Source organism: Antechinus flavipes, chromosome X (genome assembly GCF_016432865.1).
Source record: "Antechinus flavipes isolate AdamAnt ecotype Samford, QLD, Australia chromosome X, AdamAnt_v2, whole genome shotgun sequence".
NCBI lineage: Eukaryota > Metazoa > Chordata > Mammalia > Dasyuromorphia > Dasyuridae > Antechinus > Antechinus flavipes.
In genome coordinates, this window is record NC_067404.1 from 50,517,897 (window position 1) to 50,542,372 (window position 24,476).

The 24,476-nt window shown below is 35.2% G+C and overlaps 1 protein-coding gene across 2 annotated transcripts in view; it reads right to left on the reverse strand.

Annotated features, from left to right (window-relative positions):
- Positions 1 to 1,880: 1,880 nt before the first annotated feature.
- Positions 1,881 to 24,476, reverse strand: part of SH2D1A (SH2 domain containing 1A) — a 32,854-nt gene continuing 10,258 nt past the window's right edge. Inside the window, exons 2-4 of one of the 2 annotated variants that reach the window (XM_051969259.1) lie at positions 7,638 to 7,701; positions 3,432 to 3,572; positions 1,881 to 2,315 (exon numbers count right to left, since the gene is read on the reverse strand). In XM_051969259.1, the coding sequence (XP_051825219.1) occupies positions 2,286 to 2,315; positions 3,432 to 3,572; positions 7,638 to 7,701 (235 nt within the window). In that variant the 3' untranslated portion in view covers positions 1,881 to 2,285. The remainder of the gene's footprint in view (positions 2,316 to 3,431; positions 3,573 to 7,637; positions 7,702 to 24,476) is intronic. The other variant, XM_051969258.1, reaches the window with a different exon arrangement.

Sequence of the window (24,476 nt, forward strand, 5' to 3'; positions counted from 1 at the left end):
AGAAAAGCTCACAGCAAAGCACAGCAAAAGACTCACCAAGCAAGTCTGGCTCTCCAGCTTACAAACAGTGTTGACCCTGTTAAACACTTTGCAGCCCATTTCCCCATCCAAAAGATAACACACCTCACCTGCCTACAGTACTTGAGAGAGTCAAATGAAATAATATTTATGCAAGAGAACCTTTAAACCAATGAAGGTAAAAGTTAATCAATTCCAAGCATTCTACAGCTCAAACAGTAGCAACGGTTTTTAATGTGGGAGAGATAAGCCATTTCTACAAAAGCAAAGGGAAAAAAAAACAAAAAAAACTTAACTCCAGACAAGTAGCAAGTATGTTAGTAATGGTAATAGATGGTAAAGAAAATTTTACCCGTGGAAATCCAGCCAAAGAAAATGAAGACAAAGACATCTGCTGGTCCGAGAGTAGCAAAATCTTATTTTTGTTAAACCGATTGAACCATTCCTTGAATAAGACAACTTTCAAGCCATGGCTCCTTTAAATATTTTACTTGACTCTCCTACTGAATAAAGGGACATTTGCTAAAGAAGCCTTTCACTCTCAGAGTTGGAAGGAACCTTAGCACCCCATAAAGTTCCAACACCTCTAACAGGGTCCTTACAAAACCCACCAATAATTCTTTAGCATTTACTATAAGAGATCTCAGATCTGATCAACACAAGTACTTGGCTCAAAAGTATAGCTTACAACCTGTCCATGTTCTCCCTAAAACCTTCTTTTCTAATAAATACATATCTCTGAGAAGTAAGCTCTTTTCACACGCACAGTTCTTTCTACTTACATTCACCCGCATTGCAAACAGAGGCACTTTAATTCTTCAGCAGCTGTTTCCAATCAAATCCTACTCCCTCCTCAGCTGGGATGCAAAGATGACAGGATTCTTCCACACAGGAAAGGCTTCAAATATGAACCTGGAAACATTCTAGGTCTGCTTTCCAAAAATATAGCTAAACTCATCACCACTGCTGGCCACTTGCTAAAGAATTCTTGGGCCACGTCAACCCGTGACCCAAAAAAAAAAAAAAAAAAAAAAAAAACTACAAATAATTAGAAAATATAATAAAAAGTCTGTATCAAAATAAAATATTCCTAGTGCCTTTGGAAGCTGATGTGACTAATTTGCTTCCAAGGCACCACAAAAAAGCAGAAAAATAGACCCCTCTCAAAAGAGCTATGCACAGCAATCCCCGAGGACACTAACTTTTTTGGCCCTCCAACTGACTTAATGTTCCAAGCTCTATCGCCACTACAAAATGTGTCCGGGTATTTCTGAAAAATACCCACAATGAATTCAGACATTGACTAATTAATGAACTTTCTATCAATATACATTAGGCATAGAGGTATATTGATAAATGTACCAATAGAATTATTTACAAGCATATCACTCATTTCATAACAGAAATTCAGAAGTAACAACAAAAGCACTGAAAGCCAGCTGCCCCAAAAACATGTCATTTTCAAATTTAGAGCTTCCATTAACAATAAAAGTTTGTGTGGTAGTGGCAAATCTAGTAGGGGAGAATATGTGGCTCACAGCAATGCAAGACCAACTCTTACAATTACAAATCCTTAGTCAAATATCAATATGGGCACATTTTTACTTCTGTGGGTTCTTACCCAAGACGGATTCACAGGCGTAAATGATCAAAATGATACCCAAGATGTAAAAACAAAACAAATCAACAACAACAAAAAAAAAAACCAAAAGGATCAGTACAGGATACTAAATGCTACCATATTTAATCAAAAGTGCCAAATACGCCAAGTGGGGAACAGAATAAATGATACATGCCTGATGTTAAAAAAAATTAGCCAAGTAATATAATTTAAAAAAAAAATCAGTGAATCCCAAAAATACTTTATTAAAAAGGATGTTTTGACTAACAGTTTTTATTGTTAGCAAAAAAGAATGCCTTACTGACATTAAAATATTTTTCTATCTATATACTAGGTACTCAATCATTCTTGGTTTTAAAGCCACACATTTCCTATTTGTATATATAACTAAAAAAAAAAGATACACAAAATGTTAATGCAATAGAATTTTGTTCCCAATTCTCATTTTAAAATTCCATATTACATGAAAAGACCATGGACATTTTATCAGGCTAGAAGCTTCCATTACAAAAAGGTGATTTTTAGAAACAAATTTGTTCCTCACTTATTTTTATCTACAATATAAAAGATTATGGGGTTATATACAAGAGAAAACACCTAAAGGCCTAGTTAAATGATCTAAAATAAATGTGTTTTCATGGTGCTTTCATGTAGACATCAGGGCATTCTCTTCTCCCTAAAGAAAAATAATCACAAAAAAGTCTTAGAATTAGATTGTAAAACATTAAAAAAAAAAAAAAAAACTCTAGTAATGGAAGTCCTGATTATTTGCACCATAGAGATACCACCCTTACTTCAAATAAGCAATACTTAAGTGTAACTCAGTTAACAACTATGTTTCCTTTCTAGTTATGGTTAGAAATTTACTGGGAACATAAAATAAAATAAAATTAATCATAATTTTTAAAAAAAGCTACCCTTTTAATATAAGGAATGATCAAGTTTGATAATGACAGTACTCTGTTTCTCTTTCTTTGTTGTAAAGAAATTTATAGTCCCTCAAGTCAAGAAAACAAACCAAAAACCCCCCATCCAATCCATTTTCCCCCATCTCTACTACCTTTCAAATGCAAGTTTGAGTTGTCTGCATTGCTATTGTAAATATTTTTCCCCATCATTTCATTTTTACATTTCAGCTTAGCTATGAATCTAGGTTCTCATTGTGTGATATGAAAGTAAAATTCAAATAGCTCCATTCGCTCTTCAACATTAACTGTGAGACTAGAAAAATACATGAATTTGACAATCATGGCTCCCCCAAAAAAAATACATTGCCAGTTTTCAGCTATACAATTAATTAATAAGAACATCAGAGGATATGATAAGTCACTGCAATAATAAAAACTATTCACTTTAGTTTAGTTTGCTACAATAAAGACCTCTTGAACTATAACCTGTGATCATGTGAATATGCTGACAATCATCTATTTATCATCTTGCCTTTCCATCATCTATTGGGGGGGCAGTAAATATGAGCCCAATACCTTTCTGAATCATCATAACTTCCTAGTTATTGGGATCTCAACTGATGACGTTAAATTACATTGATAGAAGAACAGGAAAGGGGGAAAAAAACTAATAACACTTTTCAGAAATTCAGAAAATTTATCCATTAACTTCACCAAAAGTTCCTAGTAAGCTACGATCATCTACATCAGAGCCTATAAGCATACATCTATTTCAACAATACATGAGGCATCGATCCAATGTCATTTTTCAAGTACAATTTCCATCGGGTCAATTAAGTTGGTCTTTTAATATACAAGCACATAAATCATTTAAGTATACTTACAATACCTTGTGTATTTCGAGGTGAAGGCTGCTTTTCTACTGGATACTGTAAAGGTATTACAATGCCTTGATCCGGCTTTTGAAATGCTGAAATGAGATTTTTTATTTTCCGGAATAATCGTTTTTGTACCCCAGGTGCCGTCTGTAAAATAAAGAATCAAGCAGAGGGTTCATCTAGCTCATAATGATACAAGGGAATTATGAAAGAAGCTAAGGTCACCTAGAGAGCTCACATTTGTAGTCATTGTTCAAATATTTGAAAACCAAAAGAGTTTTCAAAATCCTTTTGAGTTAGCAGAGTTTTCCTCTGCAGGACCTGCTAATGAGCTGTCCTTTCAGTTCTCCAAGGGTGAGATTACTTTGCACATATTCTATGCTCACCTCACCTCCCTACGCTTCCTGGATGTCACCCACTATATATCCATACTCTCTGAAGATATATGGGCCATTACCCACAATAAATTCACCAATGAAGATGGTGCTCTCAAATATGGCAAACACAGACCTCACAGGTTGTTAATTTAAAAACCTAAGGAATAAAACCGAAACAGCATACGAGATATGTGCCCTGTCACCATTTGACAAAAGTGCAGAACACACTTAGTTATCATACTCTATCCATCTGCATGTCTCTTGTGTCCCTCTTCCTCGAGGAACTTCTCTACCCATCTTAAATTGTATTCCCCTCGGATACATCGTTGAACCAAGATTCTTCCCACAAAATCGCAATGAAACATATAAGACAAGTTTTCTTAACATGTCCGGTTCCCAGTATTGTTTTGGTAGTCATCCATGGAAAACTAGCTCTTAAAAGATATCACTCCTCATCTTCACATGCCACAGACAATTAACTATATAAAAAGCTTAGGATATGAACCAAGCTTTAACCAGAAGCTCAAAAGTGTCATTTTAATGAAAGGACAATTTCTTTGAATCATTACTAGTTTTAAAGCATGCTATTTTAGAGTTGCTCCATCAGGACTTTTGAAAGGTAGTAGAGATGGGGGAAAATGGATTGGATGGGGGGTTTTTGGTTTGTTTTCTTGACTTGAGGGACTATAAATTTCTTTACAACAAAGAAAGAGAAACAGAGTACTGTCATTATCAAACTTGATCATTCCTTATATTAAAAGGGTAGCTTTTTTTTAAAATTATGATTAATTTTATTTTATTTTATGTTCCCAGTAAATTTCTAACCATAACTAGAAAGGAAAGCCTCAACACGTAAGCAGCTACTAAATTTATCCTCTAACCCAGAACAAAACCTCTCTCTGGTTGGTTCTGTGGAGTAAAGGATCTCCCATACCACATTATGTGACCTCTCTTGCACGTACCCAACAGTGAGTGCTTTGACTCCATGTTAAATCATCCAGACTTTAAGAGTGGGGGCCCTGTAAATGGAATTTTTTCCACACTTTTTCCTTTCCAAAGCATTTTAATATCTTTCACCTAATTTTATCCAGACCAAAAAATAGGCAGGGCAGGTATTATCATTTCCATTTTACAGAAGAAGGATGTTAGAAGATAAGGGATTAAATTAATTGCTTCAGGTAATATAGTAGGTAAGTGGAAGAGAACACATGAAAATCCATTTCTCATTTCCCAAACAATTTTTTTTCTTTCAATTCAGTTAGCTCCAACAAAATCTGAAGTTAGCACTCAAATAACAGACTACCACCAACATGAAAAGTTTTAAGATGACTTTTTTTTTATCATTCATGTGGCTTATAATACCATTATCAGTAATTATATCTTCTCTGTGGCTAAGAAAAGCAATTAACTCTTCATTATCCATGATCATGGAGGGATGCATAGCAAGGATAGTCAGAAAACTATTCCTATTTGTAGGCTACTTAGTATTTAACTAAGGGATAGAAAATAATTTTCTAACAGTAGAGCAAGAAAGGCCAAGAAACAGTAGAGATGGTAGGAGAAAACCACTCCAGGATTAAAAATGCAATGCAGGTTATCTACATGTAAATATAATCTAGGGGCCTAGATATATAATTATTTCATATATTAATGATTTAATATCTTTTTACCAGAGTTCGGCAGATATACAATAAGTGTCCTAGGGCCATGATCGAGCCCATTACACCAATCTCTGGTTCACAGTACTAAAGGCCTTTATTTTCTACACTTTATGTTAACCCATGTTCTTATGGCAACTCAGGTTCACCATTTAAAAAAAAAAAAACAAAAAACCACTCATACCACCAGTCCATATTCCCAACACATTTGTTATCTTCACAGAAGTGTTGACATTTTTTCTGCCTTAAGGGAAAGCTAAATCACTGTTCCAAAAAGTAATATGAATCTTATAACTCATTTAATAGATTTCAAGAACAGAAGACCTAAGAATTTGATCAACACTCCCAGATCTTGGTGCCGAGCTGATTAAATGCGATTCATATTTGCATGTTCTCCATGTGGCCAGATTTTAATTATTCAATAAAAATGGCCTAGTCCTCAACTCTTCCTTCCTATCCATGCTTCAGGAAAATGTCACCCAGTAAACTAGTTGAAAAGCCATATCAGCAGAGAGTTAAGAAGGGGGAAATGACTAGAGGAGAAAACTGAACATGCCTTCCAAAAACCAAAACACAATTTAGGGATGATCCTCTGCCACTTCCATTTCATTACAGTGAATTATTGAAATTGAACTACAGTATTCAGTATTAGAATTCACACTACTTTCATGTTCAATGGACCTTCTTCCCCATTAGCATCATCAAAAGCACATGACGTGTCAATTTATACATACTGCTACGCGAAAGCACAGCAAAACAAGTTTAAAAGAAGATGTCCTTAAGCCATAACTATTTTCCATCACACATGTATAATGTGTTACATACACCACAAGTACTCATACCACGTACGAGGGAAGATTAAGTTCTCAAATATCTCTGCTGAGGTTTTTTTTGTTTTTTGTTTTTTGTTTTTTTGTTTTTTGTTTTTTTTTAGAAATGCACAGATAAGTTCTCTTACTGGAAATCATGCAGCTTTTCTACCATTTTATATCACAACATTAGCTTCCTTGATATCACAACTTTTTTTTTTTTAAGCTTACACTAACATTCATGCTAGGACTAAAATTTCTCACATTGTATGGAGAGACCTAAAGAACTTAAGTTCCAAATGTTTCTCATATGTACAACATGCCCAGTTAATGAAACTTTAACATATAAGAAATCCCTACAAAAATCTCTAAAAATCATTATCTAAATGCATACAAAACTGAACATTTTACTAAAATGTCTTAATGCAGACAGTATTTTTTCTTCAATTCTCTCAGTCCCAACCTCGCTTCTTCCTTCATGTCCCTAAGAAAAATAACTATAAATACACATTAAGCAGAGTCACACCTTAAGCCAATGCACCAGCATAGCAAAATTAATCATAAGCTTTCTATAAAGAAATATATATAAACATTAATGTATGCAAGTAGCTAATAGCTACTTTTATTAGCAAGGAGAACTGTTCCTAAGGGTCACGAACCCATAAAAACATTTGTGGTACACGATTTTTCGGTTAATATTTTTTATGATCACTTCAAAATACCATTGGTAATATGAGATATCAATGAGCTCTATACACACAACAATTTATCTATATGCCACCCAACCTTCCAGCCCCATTTCAAGACTTCCTTTCCTCCATGAAGTTACATTGTATATAAATTGTTTCTGCATCAGAAACTCCACATGGATGAAATCTTGGTTTGACCAAATATTCTCTCACCTTATCGTTTCAAGGGAGTCGATCTTGTCTACCCAATGACATCACAAGTTCTTCCAGGACAGGAGGATCTCTGATCAAACAACTTTAGGATCAACCTGGGCACGTGGGCTCTCAGTCAATATTTTCTTTTTCATTTTACCTATATATTTAATATCTGTTTTGTATTTGGAAATTTCTGAATCAACGAAAATGAAATCTTACACTTTCACAATTTCATATACTCTCTCAAAATTAGGTACTAAATAATAAGTTAGTGTCTCTGGAGGTTTCTTCATGATATACAAGCATTTTTGAATTTCACTACCACAAAGATGCCATCATGCAGCTATGCTATGGTAAATTGGTTCTATTAAAAAAAAAGTTTCAGTGTCATGTGATTTAATTGCTCTTAAGTAAAAATAGCCTGAATTCTACATACATCATTTCCTGTCACAGAAAAGCATAAATAAAAGAAAAAACAATATACCTCAGCACTCCAAGAACCCGTTTCTGACTGGGACACTCGGTAGGTGTAAATGTAACCTTGATACCTGTGAAAAAATAAACTTGCATTACTGAAAAAAATTTAAACACACGTGCCCTATGTTTAAGGGAGCACGAAATCTGAATATTTGGCATATCGATAAATGAATTTTGTCTTCCAACCACTGGATTCTGAGGGAAGATGGCATCACAGATCAAACCAGACTCATAGAACATTATGAATAGAAAATATTTTCATCATCTATAGTCCAATTCCCTTATTACACAAATAAAACAGAGGCATACAGACTGAATTGACTCACCCAAGATCACAAAGCAAGTTTGTCATAGCATTCAGACTTGATTCCAGCTCTCCTACCTCTCCTATACCATAGCTGCTGTCAGACACTGATATATACCAGGTAACAACAGCAAAGCAATAATAATACCTAACATTTGTATAGTGCTTTAGGTTGACATGTGTTTTGTTATTCACTCCTCACAACAATCTTATGCGGCAGATGTTATTATCCTCACTATACAGAGGAAGAAACTGAGGCTGTGGAGGTAAAGTGATTTGGACAGGGTTATTATGTATTAAGATTCTGAATCACTATCTGAATTCAGGTTTCACTGACATTGTTACCTAGATGCCACTACACCATTTACAATAAAATATATATTTTTTTAATTTATCAAAAACATTTTGGTTCTTAGAAAATTAAGGAATGTCCTTCCGGGAAGAAGGGAAGAAAGAAGATGAAACACAGGAGACTAAGGCAAAGACTTGGGGGGGGGAGGGAAGACAGACAAGAAAAAGTAAGCAAAACTCATCAGTATATCAAAAAGCCATATTTTTAATGCCATGGTCTATAATTATGGATCCCTTCACTTCTTCTACTAAGTGGAAATGAAATATCTTCTTATATCTTTTTTGGGGCAAAACTTCTTGATTTTTGCAACATTTTGCAATATTCATGTTCAACTACTTCTAGCGTAGATGGGTCTTGTTTAACCAACTGCTTACTTCACTCATTGTCATTTCATACATCTTAAAAAAATATAGGGTAAACTAGAGAAACATGTTAAGGCACTAGGGTAGCTAATTTTAATCTTCGTGCAAAACGTCCCCTTCCTAAGTTGTTTCTATTTAAGACATACTAGACACAGTAAAAGCTTAACATGAATTACTTGGAAAACTAATGAAAACAATGAATTATCAAAGTTCCATGAAATGTAGTTTCTACATTTGGTTAAACTGCCAAGTCTTCCTAGATAGAAATATTTGTTAAAGAAGTACAATTTGTATCAAACATGTTTACTGTGAAAATAAGGTACTAACAACGTACTTGAAAGCAGTTTGGTCTATTAAGTAGGACAAATATTCTCCCTTTATTACCGTTTACCTGGTAGGAGAATCTTCAATCCAAATTATTTGAGAGAAATTAATGAGATCTAAATTAGAAGGCTATTTATTTCATGAGTATTCTGATCAGTATCTCTGCCTTAAGTTGGTTTTTAGCTGCAATAAACACACTAAATATGCATGCCGATATAACACAGTGAGTTTATTTAGATGCACAAAGACAAAAGATATCAAAGCATTCTATAAACACAAGATCATGTTCAATGATTTCCCATTATATCTATATCTTAGTGCCTACTCTTCCTCAACGATTTTTAAAAAATCCTCTTCATTCCAATTCCTGACCTAAAACTGCTTTTCTCCAAAGTTCATAATGACCCACTGCCAAATCAACTAGAGTTTTCCTCCATCTTTATTATTTTTGATCTCTCTGTAATGGCAGATACTGTTCAACAGTCACTCTCCTCCTCCATACTCTCTCCTGTTTAGGATCGCATGACATAACTCTCCCCTCCCAGGATCTTGGATCTCCTCCTACCTGTCAGACCTCTACTTCTCAATCTCGTTTGCTGGTTCATTACCATATCATCCCCTAACTGGATAAACAATACTCTTTATCCTCATCAGCTCCCAAGGACTGATTTGTCTCCAAGCATATGACTCCCAACTCCACATATTCAATCCTAACCTCTCCTACTGCTTCTCAACTACCTAGTGGAAATTTCAAATTCTTCTAATCTATACTCCACACAGCTGCCAAAGTGATTCTTATATTTAAGTGCTTTGTTTTCCAATTTTGATGAACTCCAATGGTTCCCCATTACCTTCAAAATCAAATATAAACTCCCCTGTTGGCTTTTAGCACTCATCACAATGGCCCAGGTAGTCTTTCCGGTCTTACTCCCCAACTCCATACAACCTGCATTCAATCTGGTAATACTAGCTCTCAACAGTGTTCATAGAAGACCCCCTACATCACAACCCCATGCCTCTTAATTGGCCATCTAGCATGCCTGGGGGGGGAGGGGGTTTCAACTATCATCTTCTGCTCTCCCATCTTGGGCTTCTTTCATGATAATACTCGATAATTTTTGTAGTGGTACAGAACTCTAAAAAAAAGTGAACTATTTCTAAATTGATGATCATCTACTAAGTTGTGAATCAGAAACATGAATACTTCTATGGTATGAGGATGTGTAATTCACGTGTACTTAGCTGGCATTAGACATTGGCTAGAGCCCAGCTTCTTAAACTATGGTTCACAACCTCATACAGATTCTTGTAACTGAATGTGGGGGTCATGAAGTAATGTTTTTTTATTTTTATAGTCTGCATACAGATAACAATCTCAGGTGAAGAGGGGTCACAAGTAGAAAAACCGAGAAGCCCTGGGGGTAATATGTCAAGATCATCACTATCTCTTATTCTAGGAAGTATTTTCTTCTTGGTACCATGATATATTGAACACTAATTTTTTTTTAATTTATCAAAAATGCTACAGCCAGACAAATCCCAAAGTCCTTTGCATAATAGTTATTCTGATCTTAAAAGTAAGGCACATGCTGAATTTAAAATTGAAATCTTGTCAGGAACAAGGCAAGAATTTTGAGTTTTATTTTTCAATACCAAAACTTGAATTTTAAACACATTTGAATTGGGGAAACAACTCCATTCCATTTCACTTAGAGGAAGTGATCCTGGAAAGAAGGTATGTTACATTCTTAGGAGGAATATGACTAGAATAAACATACTAAATTTTCCTTTTGTAAAACAGTAAGTCTCAAACTAAAAAGGACAATGAATTTACTTTTCTATAAAGAAAACTGTTTAAACAAGCGCATTAGTTGGCTTCCTGAAGAATGAAGAGGATATTGTCTTTCACATAAGCAGGAACTTGATCACTGCTTCAAAACTGCTTTCTTTCTTCAATCTCTGAACCCAATTTAAACAATTGAGGAATCTTTATCATTAACACTTCCAATATTAATAAAGCTCCCTCAAATTGGTCAGTGAGTAAAAGCTCTTTTAACAACCCCTCTTAAAGCTCTTTAGTTCTACTTTCCTTTCAACTGAAGGAGTACCTAATCCAGCCTATCATTTCACAGAAGGTAACTGAAGAGAAACTCTCAAAGAGACTCTCTCAAAGGGAACTAGACCCCAGGAAATGAAGACAAACCTTCAGTTTCTTTAGCTATGCCAGGCCAACCACCTCTCCACTTGTGCCACTTCCCATATTAGGGAATACATACTCATGTAAATATTACCAAGCAAGCTGTGAAAACCATGTTAAGTAAACAAAAATGGATAAGGACATTGTTATTTTATTCCTACCATAGAGTTTGATATTTTCTTAACTTCAGCCCCTCTCAATTTCAATAATCAATTTGGTTATACTTTTCACTACCTTTCCCGAGTCTCAGTTTCCTCATCTGTAAAGGAGAAGGCTAGACTACTCTCAGATTCCTTTTGGTTCTACACTCTTCATCATAATTATTAAACTCGGTCACTTACTGAAGACTTTGCATACTCAATTCTGTGGAAATACTATAGGATTAGAGCACAGCCCAAAGGGGTTTCCAATTGGAAAATTATTCATTTGCTGGGAAGATAAGTATATAATGGCAGGTATCCACAAGCCTTAGAGGTGCTCATCTAGAACCCTCAGATGAAGTCAAAGTCACAATAAACACAGTCAACCACCATCTACTCCAGATTTCAGAGGTTGCCTTACCCCAAGTAATCCTCAAAACTTAATATGGCATTTTAATGTCTATGGGAGGGGGAACAACAGCAGGTTAATTATTTTATCAGGTTAGGCTAACAAAGCTTTATTTTCTTAAGTCCATGCCAAATTAAGTCCTAATCTATACTGCTTCTCAAAAGGAGATCACTTTAGAATTAAAAATTACAAGGATACCACAAGTAAAAATAGATAATTAAGGAAAAGATTGTGTTTCTTTTCTTATAGCAGATTTGTCTTTCTTACAGTATTTTCATTTTTTTATACTAATAAATACATTTGATCAATTAATAGTGGAAGAGCTAACCCAAAAGGAAGCTATAGCTCTCCTTAAAATGTTATCTCCAGGTAAGAAAGCCCAAAATTAAAAACTGGATCCAAATAATTTACTGGCAAGTAACCTAAACAGACTTTTCCCTTGCAAAGCTAAATCCATTCTATCAACTATAGCAGCCTCTCTCCCCTCCTATATTTCTAAACATTTTCTGTTCCTATCGTCTTTTTCTCTTATTCTCAATTCAGTGAAAACATTTATTAAGTATAACCCTCTATCCTGGATACTTGGAGCAGAAGGGTGAAGTCAGACAAATCTCCTCTGCACTAATCTGAAGTTTGATCTCCAAATATAGGACTCAAGAGAAACCTAAAAAGGTAAAAATAAATCTTGGGAACTATATTTCTGTTATAAAGATACATCAACAACACATGTATAATTTGTTCTAGAAACTAGAGGTGGAAAGGAAATTGTAGAAGAAAAGGGATAAAGTAGGGGTACTACCTCTCACAAAGAGGCAAAGGAAAAGTATTATATCTGAGAGAAAGAATGGAAGGGGGTAAACATAGTGTGTATCATACTCTGGTCAGAATTGGCTTAAAGAGAAAAATATTAGACAATATTTGATTTATGGTGAAATTTCTTCCACCTCATGGAAAAGTGGGAGGGGAAAAGTAAAAAGGGAAGAAGTAAGCTAAGCAGAAGGGAATACCGAAATTGTGAGGGAAAGGGGGTAAGATGGGGGAGGGACACTAAAAAGGGAGGGCTGTGAGAAGCAAGTAGCACTCAGAAGTTTAATACTGGGGAGGGTGATAAGGGGTAAGGAAAAGAGAAAAGCATAAGCAGGGGTTAAAAAGATGGCAATTAATACAGAATTAGTAATTTTAACCATAAATGTGAATGGGTTAAACTCCCTCATAAAGAGGAAGCAGTTAGCAGACTCTATTAAAAGCCAGAATCCTACAATATGTTGTTTTCAGGAAACACACATGAAGAAGGGGGATACATACAGAAGGAAGGTAAAAAGGTGGGAGCAGAATCTACTGTGCTTCAGGTGAAGTCAAAAAAGCAGGGGTAGCCATCCCGATCTCAGAACAAGCAAAAGCAAAAATTGATCTAATTAAAAGAGATAGGGAATGCAACTATACCTTGCTAAAGGGTAGCATAGATAATGAAGCAATATCAATACTAAGCACCAAGTTCTGTGGCATCTAAAGTATTAAAAGAGAAATTAAGAGAGCTGCAAGAAAAAATAGACAGCAAAACTATAATAGTAGGAGATCACAACGTGGCACTCTCAGAATTAGATAAATCGAACAACAAAACAAATAAGAAAAACGGCAAAGAGGTAAATAGAATACTGGAAAAGTTACATACAATAGATCTTTGAAGATAACTAAATGGAGACAGAAAGGAGTATACTTTCTTCTCCACAGTTCATGGAACCTATATAAAAAATTGACCATATATTAGGACATAAAAACCTCAAATTCAAATGCAGAAAGGCAGAAATAGTAAATGCATCCTTTTCAGACCATGATGCAATGAAAATTACATTCAATAAAAAGCCAGGGGAAAATAGACCAAAGAACAATTGGAAACTAAATAATATCATACTAAAAATGAATGGGTGAAACAGCAAATCATAGACATAATTAATAACTTCACCCAAGAAAATGACAATCATGAGATGTCATACCAAATTGCGTGGGATGCAGCCAAAGTGGTGATAAGGGGAAATTTTATATCTCTACAGGCCTACTTGCATAAAATAGAAAAAGAAAAGGTAAATGAATTGAGCTTGCAACTAAAAATGCTAGAAAAGGTTTTTAAGTTTAAAACCCTCAGTTAGACACCAAACTTGAAATTTTAAAAATAAAAGGAAAGATTAATAAAATTGAAAGTAAAACTACTGAATTATTAAAATAGAGTTGGTTCTATGAAAAAAAATTAAAATAGATAAACCCTTAGTAAATCTGATTTAAAAAAAGAAAGAAGAAAATCAAGTTGTTAGTCTTAAAGATGAAAAGGGAGAACTTGCCTCTAATGAAGAGGAAATTAGAGTAATAATTAAGAGTTACTTTGCTCAACTTTATGCCAATAAATTCAATAACTTAAATGAAAGGGAAGAATAGCTCCAAAAATATAGGTTGCTCAGATTAACAGAGGAGGAAGTAAATTGGTAAAACAGTCCCATCTTAGAAAAAGTAATAGAACAAGATGTTAATCAACTCGCTAGGAAAAAGTCCCCAGGACCAGATGGATTTACGTGTGAATTCTACAAAACATTTGAAGAACAATTAAGCTCCAATGCTATATAAATTATTAGAAAATAATAGGGATTGAAGGAGTCCTACCAAATTCCATTTATCACACATACATGGTACTGATAAACCAGGTTGGTTGAAACAGAAGAAAAATTATAGATCAATCTCCCTAATTAATATTGATGCTAAAAACTTAAATGAAATATTAGCAAAAAGACTACAGAAAATCATCCCCAAGATAATACACTATGACCAAGTAGGATTTATACCAAGAATGCAGGGCTGGTTTGATATTAGGAAAACTGTTAGCATAATTGTCTATATCAATAAACAAATTAACAAAAACCATATGATCATCTCAATAGATGCAGAAAAAGCATTTGATAAAATCCAACATGCATTCCTAATGAAAACACTTGAGAGTATAGGAGTAAATGGACTTTTCCTTAAAATAGTAAGGAGTATATATTTAAAACCGTCAGTAAGCATCATATATGATGGGGATAAACTGGAACCTTTCCCAATAAGATCAGGAGTGAAACAAGGTTACCCACTGTCACCATTATTATTCAATATTTTATTACAAATGCTAGCCTTGGCAATAAGTCGAGAAAGATTAAAGGAATTAGAGTAGGTAATGAGGAAACCAAATTATCACTCTTTGCAGCTTATATGATGGTATACTCAGAGAACCTCAGAGATTCTACTAAAAAGCTATCAGAAATAATTCACAACTTCAGCAAAGTTGCAGGATACAAAATAATTCCACATAAATCCTCAGGATTTTTATACATCACCAATAAAATCCAGCAGCAAGAGATACAAAGAGACATTCCATTCAAAATAACTCAATAGATTCCCAAATATTTTATGCTATCTATCAAAGGAAAGTCAGGAATTATGAGCAAAATCACAAAACACTTTCCACACAAATAAAGTCAGATTCAAATAATTGGGAAAAAATAGTGCTTTCAGATAGGCCGAGTGAATATAATAAAGATGACAATACTCCCTAAATGTATTATTTAGTACAAACCAGACTCCCAAGAAACTATTTTAATGACCAACAACAACAACATATCAAAGAACAAAAGGTCAAAAACTTCAAAGGAAATTATGAAAAAAAAAAATCAAATGAAGGTGGCCTAGCTCTACCTGATCTAAAACTATATTATAAAACAGCAGTCATCAAAACCATTTGGTATTGGCTAATAGATTAGTTGATCAGTGGAATAGGTTAGGTTCACAGGACAAAATAGTCAATAACTATAGCAATCTACTGTTTGACACACCCAAAGCTCCCAACTTTTGGAATAAGAATTCACTATTTGACAAAAGTTGCTAGGAAAAATGGAAATTAGTATGGCAGAAACTAGGCATGGACCCACACTTGACACTGTATACCAAGATAAGATCAAAATGGATCCATGATCTATGCATAAAGAACAAGATTATAAATAAGTTTCATGAACATAGGATAGTTTCCCTCTCAGACTTGTGGAGAAGAAAGGAATTTGTGACCAAAGAATTACTAGAGAACATTATCAATCACAAAATAGAAAATTTTGATTACATCAAATTAAAAAGCCTTTGTACAAACAAAACTAATGCAGAGAAGACTAGAAGGGAAGTAAACTGGAAAAACACTTTTACAGTTAAAATTTCTGATAAAGGCCTCATTTTAAAAATATATAGAAAATTGACTAACCTATAAGAAATCAAGCCATTCTCCAATTGAAAAATTATCAAAGGATATGAACAGACAATTCTCAGACGAAGAAATTGAAACTATAGACATATGAAAATATGCTCCAAATCATTATTAATCAGAGAAATGCAAATTAAGACAACTCTGAGATACCACTAAATACCTGTCAGATTGGCTAGGATGACAGGAAAAGATAATGTGGAATTTTGGAGGGGATGTGGGAAATCAGGGACACTGATGCATTGTTGGTGGAACTGTGAACACATCCAGCCATTCTGGAGAACAATTTGGAACTATGTTCAAAAAGTTATCAAACTGTGCATACCCTTTGATTGTGTGGATCCTACTCTCATCAGAGTTGGCTCAAAGAGGAAACAATTTACATTTTGTTTTACAGAGATTCTTCTCTCACTTCATTAAAAAGTGGGAGAGGAAAAGGGAGAAAGAAAAAGAGTAATAAGGGAAGGGTACAAGAAAGGGGAAGGGATTCAAAGGGAGGGATACTAAAGAGGGAGAGCTGTGCGACGTTAGTGGGACCAATAAGTTTAATACTAGGGAAGAAGGGAAGGAGGGCAAGAAAAAGAAAAGTATAACCTGGGGATATTAGGATGGCAGAAAATACAGAATTGGTTATTTTAACCATAAATGGGAATGGGATGAACTCTCCCATAAAGAGGAAGCGGATAGCAGACTGGATCAAAAGTCAGAACCCTACAATCTGTTGTTTACAGGAAACACAGTGTTTCTACCGGGCTTATACCCCAAAGAGATACTAAAGAAGGGAAAGGGACCTGTATGTGCCAAAATGTTTGTGGCAGCCCTGTTTGTAGTGGCTAGAAGCTGGAAAATGAATGGATGCCCATCAATTGGAGAATGGCTGGGTAAATTGTGGTATATGAATGTTATGGAATATTATTGTTCTGTAAGGAATGACCAGCAGGATGAATACAGAGAGGACTGGCGAGACTTACATGAACTGATGCTAAGTGAAATGAGGTATATAATGATCTCCTGGTTTTGTTCAACAACGATACTGTTGGAGGATGTATTCTGATGGAAGTGGATCTCTTCGATAAAGAGAGCTAATTCAGTTTCAATTGATCAAGGATGGACAGAAGCAGCTACACCCAAAGAAAGAACACTGGGAAATGAATATAAACTGCTTGCATTTTTGTTTTTCTTCCCGGGTTATTTATACCTTCTGAATCCAATTCTCCCTATACAACAAGAAAACTGTTCAGTTCTGCACACATATTGTATCTAGGATATACTGTAACCTATTCAACATGTAAAGGACTGCTTGCCATCTGGGGGAGGGGGTGGAGGGAGGGAGGAGAAAAATTGGAACAGAAGTGAGTGCAAGGGATAATGCTGTAAAAAAAAATTACCCTGGCATGGGTTCTATCAATAAAAAGTTATTAAAAGAAAAAAAGAAAAAAAAAAGGCTGTTCCAAATCACTATTGATCAAAGAAATGCAAATGAAGACAACTCTGAGATATCACTACATACCAGTCAGATTGGCTAAGATAACAGGAAAAAATGATGAATGTTGGAGGGGATGGGGGAAAACTGGGACACTGATGCATTGTTGGTGGAGGTGTGAACAAATCCAACCATTCTGGAGAGCAATCTGGAATTATGCCCAAAAAGTTATCAAACTATGCATACCCTTTGATTCAGCACTGTTACTACTGGGCTTATATCCCAAACAGATAGTAAATAAGGGAAAGGGGCCTGTATGTGCCAAAATGTTTGTGGCGGCCCTGTTTGTAGTAGCTAGAAAATGAATGGATGCCCATCAACTGGAGAATGGCTGGGTAAATTGTGGTACATGAATGTTATGGAATATTTTTGTTCTGTAAGAAATGACCAGCAGGACGAATATAGAGAGGCTTGGAAAGACTTGCATGAACTGATGCTGAGAGAAATGAGCAGAACCAGGAGATCATTATATACTTCAACAACAATACTTATGAGGATGTATTCTGATGGAAGTGGATTTTTTTGACAAAGATCTAATTCAGTTCCAATTGATCAATGATAGACAGAATCAGCTACACCCACAGAAGGAACACTGGGAAATGAGTGTTAACTGTTTGCATTTTTTTTCCTGGGTTATATCTACCTTCTGAATACAATTCTTCTTGTGCAACAAGAGAACTGTTTGGTTCTGCACACATATATTGTATCTAGGATACACTATAACATATTTAACATGTATAAGGAAAGCCTGCCATCTAGGGGAGAGGGTGAAAGGAGGGAAGGGAAAAGTTGGAACAGAAGTGAGTACAAGGGATAATGTTGTTTAAAAAAAAATTACCCATGCATATGTTCTGTCAATAAAAACCTATAATTTAAAAAAAATAAAAGAATTTACACTGTGACCTAGTCACTTAGCTATCTCTGCTCAGTTTTCACAACTGTTAAACAGATCTAACATTAATAAAAGCATCAACATCTCAGATTGTTGCAAGGCTCCGATGTACAATGTCTTTCTTTAAGGAACAGAAACGTTTGTTTTCTTCTTCAGTTCTAAATTCTCTTCTTCCTCTTGTCCCTTCCACCACCCAATGAAAAGGCAAAAAAAAAAAAAAAAACCCAATTACCAATATGTATAGTCATAGAAAACAAGTTTCCCCATTTACCATATTCCAAAAAAAAAAAAAAAGAAAAAAAGAAAAAAAAAACTACTTGTTCCATCTACAATCCACTGGAATTAAGTTGGGTTGTTGTATTGCTCAGTATCACTAAATTGTACTAAGTTAATTATCTTTATGATACTGCTCTGTGTCTATTATTCTCCTAGTCCCGCTCACTTCACATCAGTTCATATAGGTCTTCCCAGGTTTTTCCTGAAATTATCCCCTTCATTTCTCATAGCACAACAGTATTCACATTCAAATACCATAATATGTTCAACTATTCTCCGATTGATGGGCATTTCTGCTTTTCTGCATCTAAGGTTTTTATGCCCTAATACATGCTCACTGAATTCCCTAACATTTGTTATTTTCCCCTCTTTTGATCTGTCAGCCCATCTGGTAAAGATGCTCATTATTTCAATTAGCTCGAGTCGAGTCTCTTAAGTTCTCAAGAGCCATCATATCTGCAGAAAGTGGAAGTTTCGATTCCTCATTGACTATGTCCGTTCCCTCAATGTCTTTTTGTCTCATTGCTATACCTAGCATTTCTAGTACAATACTTAATAGCAATGATAACGGACATCCTTTCATCATCCCTGACCTTCCTGAAAAGGCTTCTAGCTTTTCCTCATTACAGATAATGTCTGATCTCACTTTTAAATAGATATTCTTTATCATCTTGAGGAAAGCTCCATTTATTTCTATATTTCCTATTTTTTTAAATGGGTGTTAAATTTTGTCGAAAGCTTTTTCTGCATCTGTTCAAATGCTTGTATTAATAACAAACAACAAAATCACAATTAATTAGTTTTCCCAATACTGAACCACCTCTATACTCCTGATATAATCCAACCGGGTCATAGCATATAGTGAGAGCTGTAATATCTCTGGTAGTATTTAACTTTTACATCAACATTCTTTTTTTTTTTTTTAAGATTGGCTAGAGTTTTTTTAAATAACTTTTTATTGATAGAACCCATGCCAGGGTAATTTTTTACAACATTATCCCTTGCATTCACTTCTGTTCCGATTTTTCCCCCTCCCTCCCTCCACCCCCTCCCCTAGATGGCAAGCAGTCCTTTACATGTTGAATAGGTTACAGTATATCCTAGATACAATATATGTGTGCAGAACCGAACAGTTTTCTTGTTGCACAGGGAGAATTGAATTCAGAAGGTATAAATAACCCGGGAAGAAAAACAAAAATGCAAGCAGCTTATATTCATTTCCCAGTGTTCTTTCTTTGGATGTATCTGCTTCTGTCCATCTTTGATCAGAATTAACTCTCTTTATTAAAGAGATCCACTTCCATCAGAATATATCCTCAACAGTATCGTTGGTATATAATGATCTCCTGGTTCTGCTCGTTTCACTTAGCATCAGTTCATGTAAGTCTCGCCAGTCCTCTCTGTATTCATCCTGCTGGTCATTCCTTACAGAACAATAATATTCCATAACATTCATATACCACCATTTACTCAACTATTCTCCAATTGATGGGCATCCATTCAATTTCCAGTTTCTAGCCACTACAAACAGGGCTGCCACAAACATTTTGGCACATACAGGTCCCTTTCCCTTCTTTAGTATCTCTTTGGGGTATAAGCCCAGTAGAAACACTGCTGGATCAAAGGGTATACACAGCTTGATAACTTTTTGAGCATAATTCCAAATTGCTCTCCAGATACATCAACATTCTTTAAGGAAATTGGCTTATAGTTCTCTCTCTTTTACCTATCAAGACCATATTTGTGTCACAAGAACAATTGAATAGGCCTTTTTTTAAATACTAATTTTTTCAAACACTTTAGATATTAGAACTAACTGTTCTGTAAAGTCTGGTAGAATTCACTTATAAATCCATCTAGTTCAGGGTTTTTAATTTTCTTTTTTTTATTTTATAATAACTTTTTACTGACAGAACCCATGCCAGGGTAATTTTTTTTTTAACGACATTATCCCTTGCACTCGCTTCTGTTCTGATTTTTCCCCTCCCTCCACCCCCTCCCCTAGATGGCAAGCAGTCCTATATATGTTAAATTTGTTGCAGTATATCCTAGATACAATATATGTTTACAGAACTGAACAGTTCTCTTGTTGCACAGGGAGAATTGGATTCAAAAGGTAAAAATAACCCGGGAAGAAAAACAAAAATGCAAATAATTTACATTCATTTCCCAGTGTTCTTTCTTTGGGTGTAGCTGCTTCTGTCCATCATTTATCAATTGAAACTGAGTTAGGTCTCTTTGTCAAAGAAATCCACTTCCATCAGAATACATCCTCATACAGTATCGTTGATGAGGTATATAATGATCTCCTGGTTCTACTCATTTCACTTAGCATCAGTTCATGTAAGTCTCTCCAAGCCTCTCTGTATTCATCCTGCTGGTCATTCCTTACAGAACAATAATATTCCATAACGTTCATATACCAATATTTACCCAGCCATTCTCCAATTGATGGGCATCCATAGAATTTCTAGTTTCTAGCCACTACAAACAGGGCTGCCACAAACATTTTGGCACATATAGGTCCCTTTCCCTTCTTTAGTATCTCTTTGGGGTATAAGCCCAGTAGAAACACTGCTGGATCAAAGGGTATGCAGAGTTTGATAACTTTTTGGGCATAGTTCCAAATTGCTCTCCAGAATGGTTGGATTCGTTCACAACTCCACCAACAATGCATCAGTGTCCCAGTTTTCCCCCATCCCCTCCAACATTCATCATTTTTTCCTGTTATCTTAGTCAATCTGACAGGTGTGTAGTGGTACCTCAGAGTTGTCTTAATTTGCATTTCTCTGATCAATAGTGATTTGGAACACTTTCATATGAGTGGGTAATAGTTTCACTTTCATCATTGACCATTTATCAATTGGAGAATGGCTTGATTTCTTATAAATTAGAGTCAATTCTCTATGTATTTTGGAAATGAGGCCTTTATCAGAACCTTTAACTGTGAAGATGTTTTCCCAGTTTGTTGCTTCCCTTCTAATCTTGTTTGTATTAGTTTTGTTTGTACAAAGGCTTTTTAATTTGATATAATCAAAATGTTCTATTTTGTGATCAGTAATGGTCTCTAGTTCATATCTGGTCACAAATTTCTTTCTCCCCCACAAGTCAGAGAGAAACTAGCCTATGTTCCTCTTATTTATAATCTCGTTCTTTATGCCTAGATCATGGACCCATTTTGATCTTATCTTGGTATACAGTATTAAGTGTGGGTCCGTGCCTAATTTCTGCCATACTAATTTCCAGTTATCCCAGCAGTTTTTATCAAATAATGAATTCTTATCCCAAAAGTTAGGATCTTTGGGTTTGTCAAACACTAGATTGTTATAGTTGACTATTCTGTCTTGTGAACCTAACCAATTCCACTGATCAACTAATCTATTTCATAGCCAATACCAAATGGTTTTGGTGACTGCTGCTTTATAATATAATTTAATTAATTATAATTTTAGATCAGGTACAGCTAGGCCACCTTCATTTGATTTTTTTTCATTAATTCCCTTGAGATTCTCGACTTTTTATTGTACCATATGAATTTTGTTGTTATTTTTTCTAGATCATTAAAATATTTTCTTGGAAGTCTGATTGGTATAGCACTAAATAAAGAGATTAGTTTAGAGAGTATTCTCATCTTTATTATATTCGCTTGGCCTATCCAAGAGCACTTAATATTTATCCAATTATTTAAGTCTGACTTTATTTGTGTGGAAAGTTTTTTTGTAATTTTGCTCATATAATTCCCGACTTTCCTTTGGTAGATAGATTCCCAAATATTTTATGCTATCAACAGTTATTTTGAATGGAATTTCTCTTTGTATCTCTTGCTGTTGGATTTTGTTGGTGGTGTATAAAAATGCTGAGGATTTATGGGGATTTATTTTGTATCCTGCTACTTTGCTAAAATTATGAATTATTTCTAATATCTATTTAGTAGATTCTCTGGGGTTCTCTAGGTATACCATCATATCATCTGCAAAGAGTGATAAGTTTGGTTTCCTCATTGCCTACTCTAATTCCTTTAATCTCTTTCTCGACTCTTATTGCAGAGGCTAGTGTTTCTAATACAATATTGAATAATAATGGTGATAGTGGGCAACCTTGCTTCACTCCAGATCTTACTGGGAAAGGTTCCAGTTTTTCCAGGGTTTTTATTTTCTTAGAGAAGTTACTTAGGGGCTTGCTCAATTTTTTTTTCCTAAGGGTCCTTTCAATATTTTTCCTGTTCTGTTAATCTAGGCAATTTATGTTTTTTTAAATATTCATCCATTTCATTTAGACTGTCACTTTTGTTGGCACAAAGTAGGCAAAGTAGGTCCTAATAATTGCCATTTTTTTAAAAACTGATTTCTCCATTAATGGAGAAAAGAACAATTAGGGGCAGCTAGGTGGCGCAGTGGATAGAGCACCAACCCTGAAGTCAGGAGGACCCAGAGTTCAAATGTGGCCTTAGACATTTAACGTTTCCTAGCTGTGTTACCCTGGGCAATTCAATCCTAATTGCCTCAGCAATTAAAAAAAAAACAAGCTCCCAGTTAGACAGTTTTATTATTATGTCTATTTACTTAAATGTCTTATTTTAGTTTTGGTTTTTTCCTGATTTTCTTCATATCTAATTTTTCTAAAATTCTATATATCAAAGGAGGTAAAAAATCAAGATAGCAGAGTAAAGACAGACTCAGCTGAATTCTCCCCTAAACTCCTCCAAATACTTTTAGATAATGTCTCTAAACAAATTTATAGCACCAAAACCCACAAAAATATGGAGTAAAAATTTTCTAGCTGAAGACAACCTGGAAGGTTAACAAAAAGAAAGGACGAGGCATGCACTGGGGTGAGAAAGGAACTCAGTCCAACATAGTCCAAACCAAGACATCCCAAGCAAAGATGGAGAAATGCATGGGAGCCTCCAAATCAGTGGCAGCAGTAACAGTTTCCAAACCTCTCAGCCCACAAACAAAGACAACTTAGAAGGCGGGAAGGAGAGGTTTGCTGTACTAAGATGAGAAGGTAGCTCAACCCAGCACAAGCCACACCAGACCCATCAAAGCAAGAGTAGGTATCACAAGGCACGAAATCAGCAACAGTAGTGGTAGTGGTGGCAGCAGCTTCTAGAGGCTTCAACCCAGAGATAGTAAGGAAATCACAAGGATCTCTTTACTAGCACCAAGGCAGAACTGTTACTTTACCCATACGAAGATCTGAAACAGTTCTGGTTCACAGAGCCAAGATCAGGAAGAACACTAATACACTAGAACTTATAGCCAAAATGGAGAAGGGGACCCTCCTCCTCACAGTTCTAGGGCAGATAAGAGTGCTTGTAGTCACTAGGGTCAGAAAACTGGTCAGGAGAGTAGTATACATTTCTCCTTGTATCACACCACCTTGAAAGAAGTGAAAAAATACAGGTGCCTAGAAGGATCTTTGAAAACAGCTTACTAAACCCCTGAAGGTAGGGACATTGAACTCTCCAACCTGGAAACCAAGCCCTACTTTAACAAGTTAAAAGCCGAGTAATAGCCTGGGAAACTGATAAAACAAAAAAAGATTGACCATATAAATTTACTGTGACAAAGTTCAAAACACACATTCAGAAGAAGATAGTCAAAGTTCCTATATCCAAAGCAGCCAATAAAATAAAAATTGGTCTTGGGACATGGAAGAACTCAAAAGGGATTGTGAAAATCAAATAAGACAAGTAGGAAACCTGGGAAGCTAAATGAGAGGGACGCAAAGGGAAGAACAAAAAGCCAATGAGGAGAAGAATGCTTTAAAAAGCAAAATGGGTCAAATGGGAAAGAACGTACAAAAGTTCAATGAGGAAAATAATATCCCAAAAA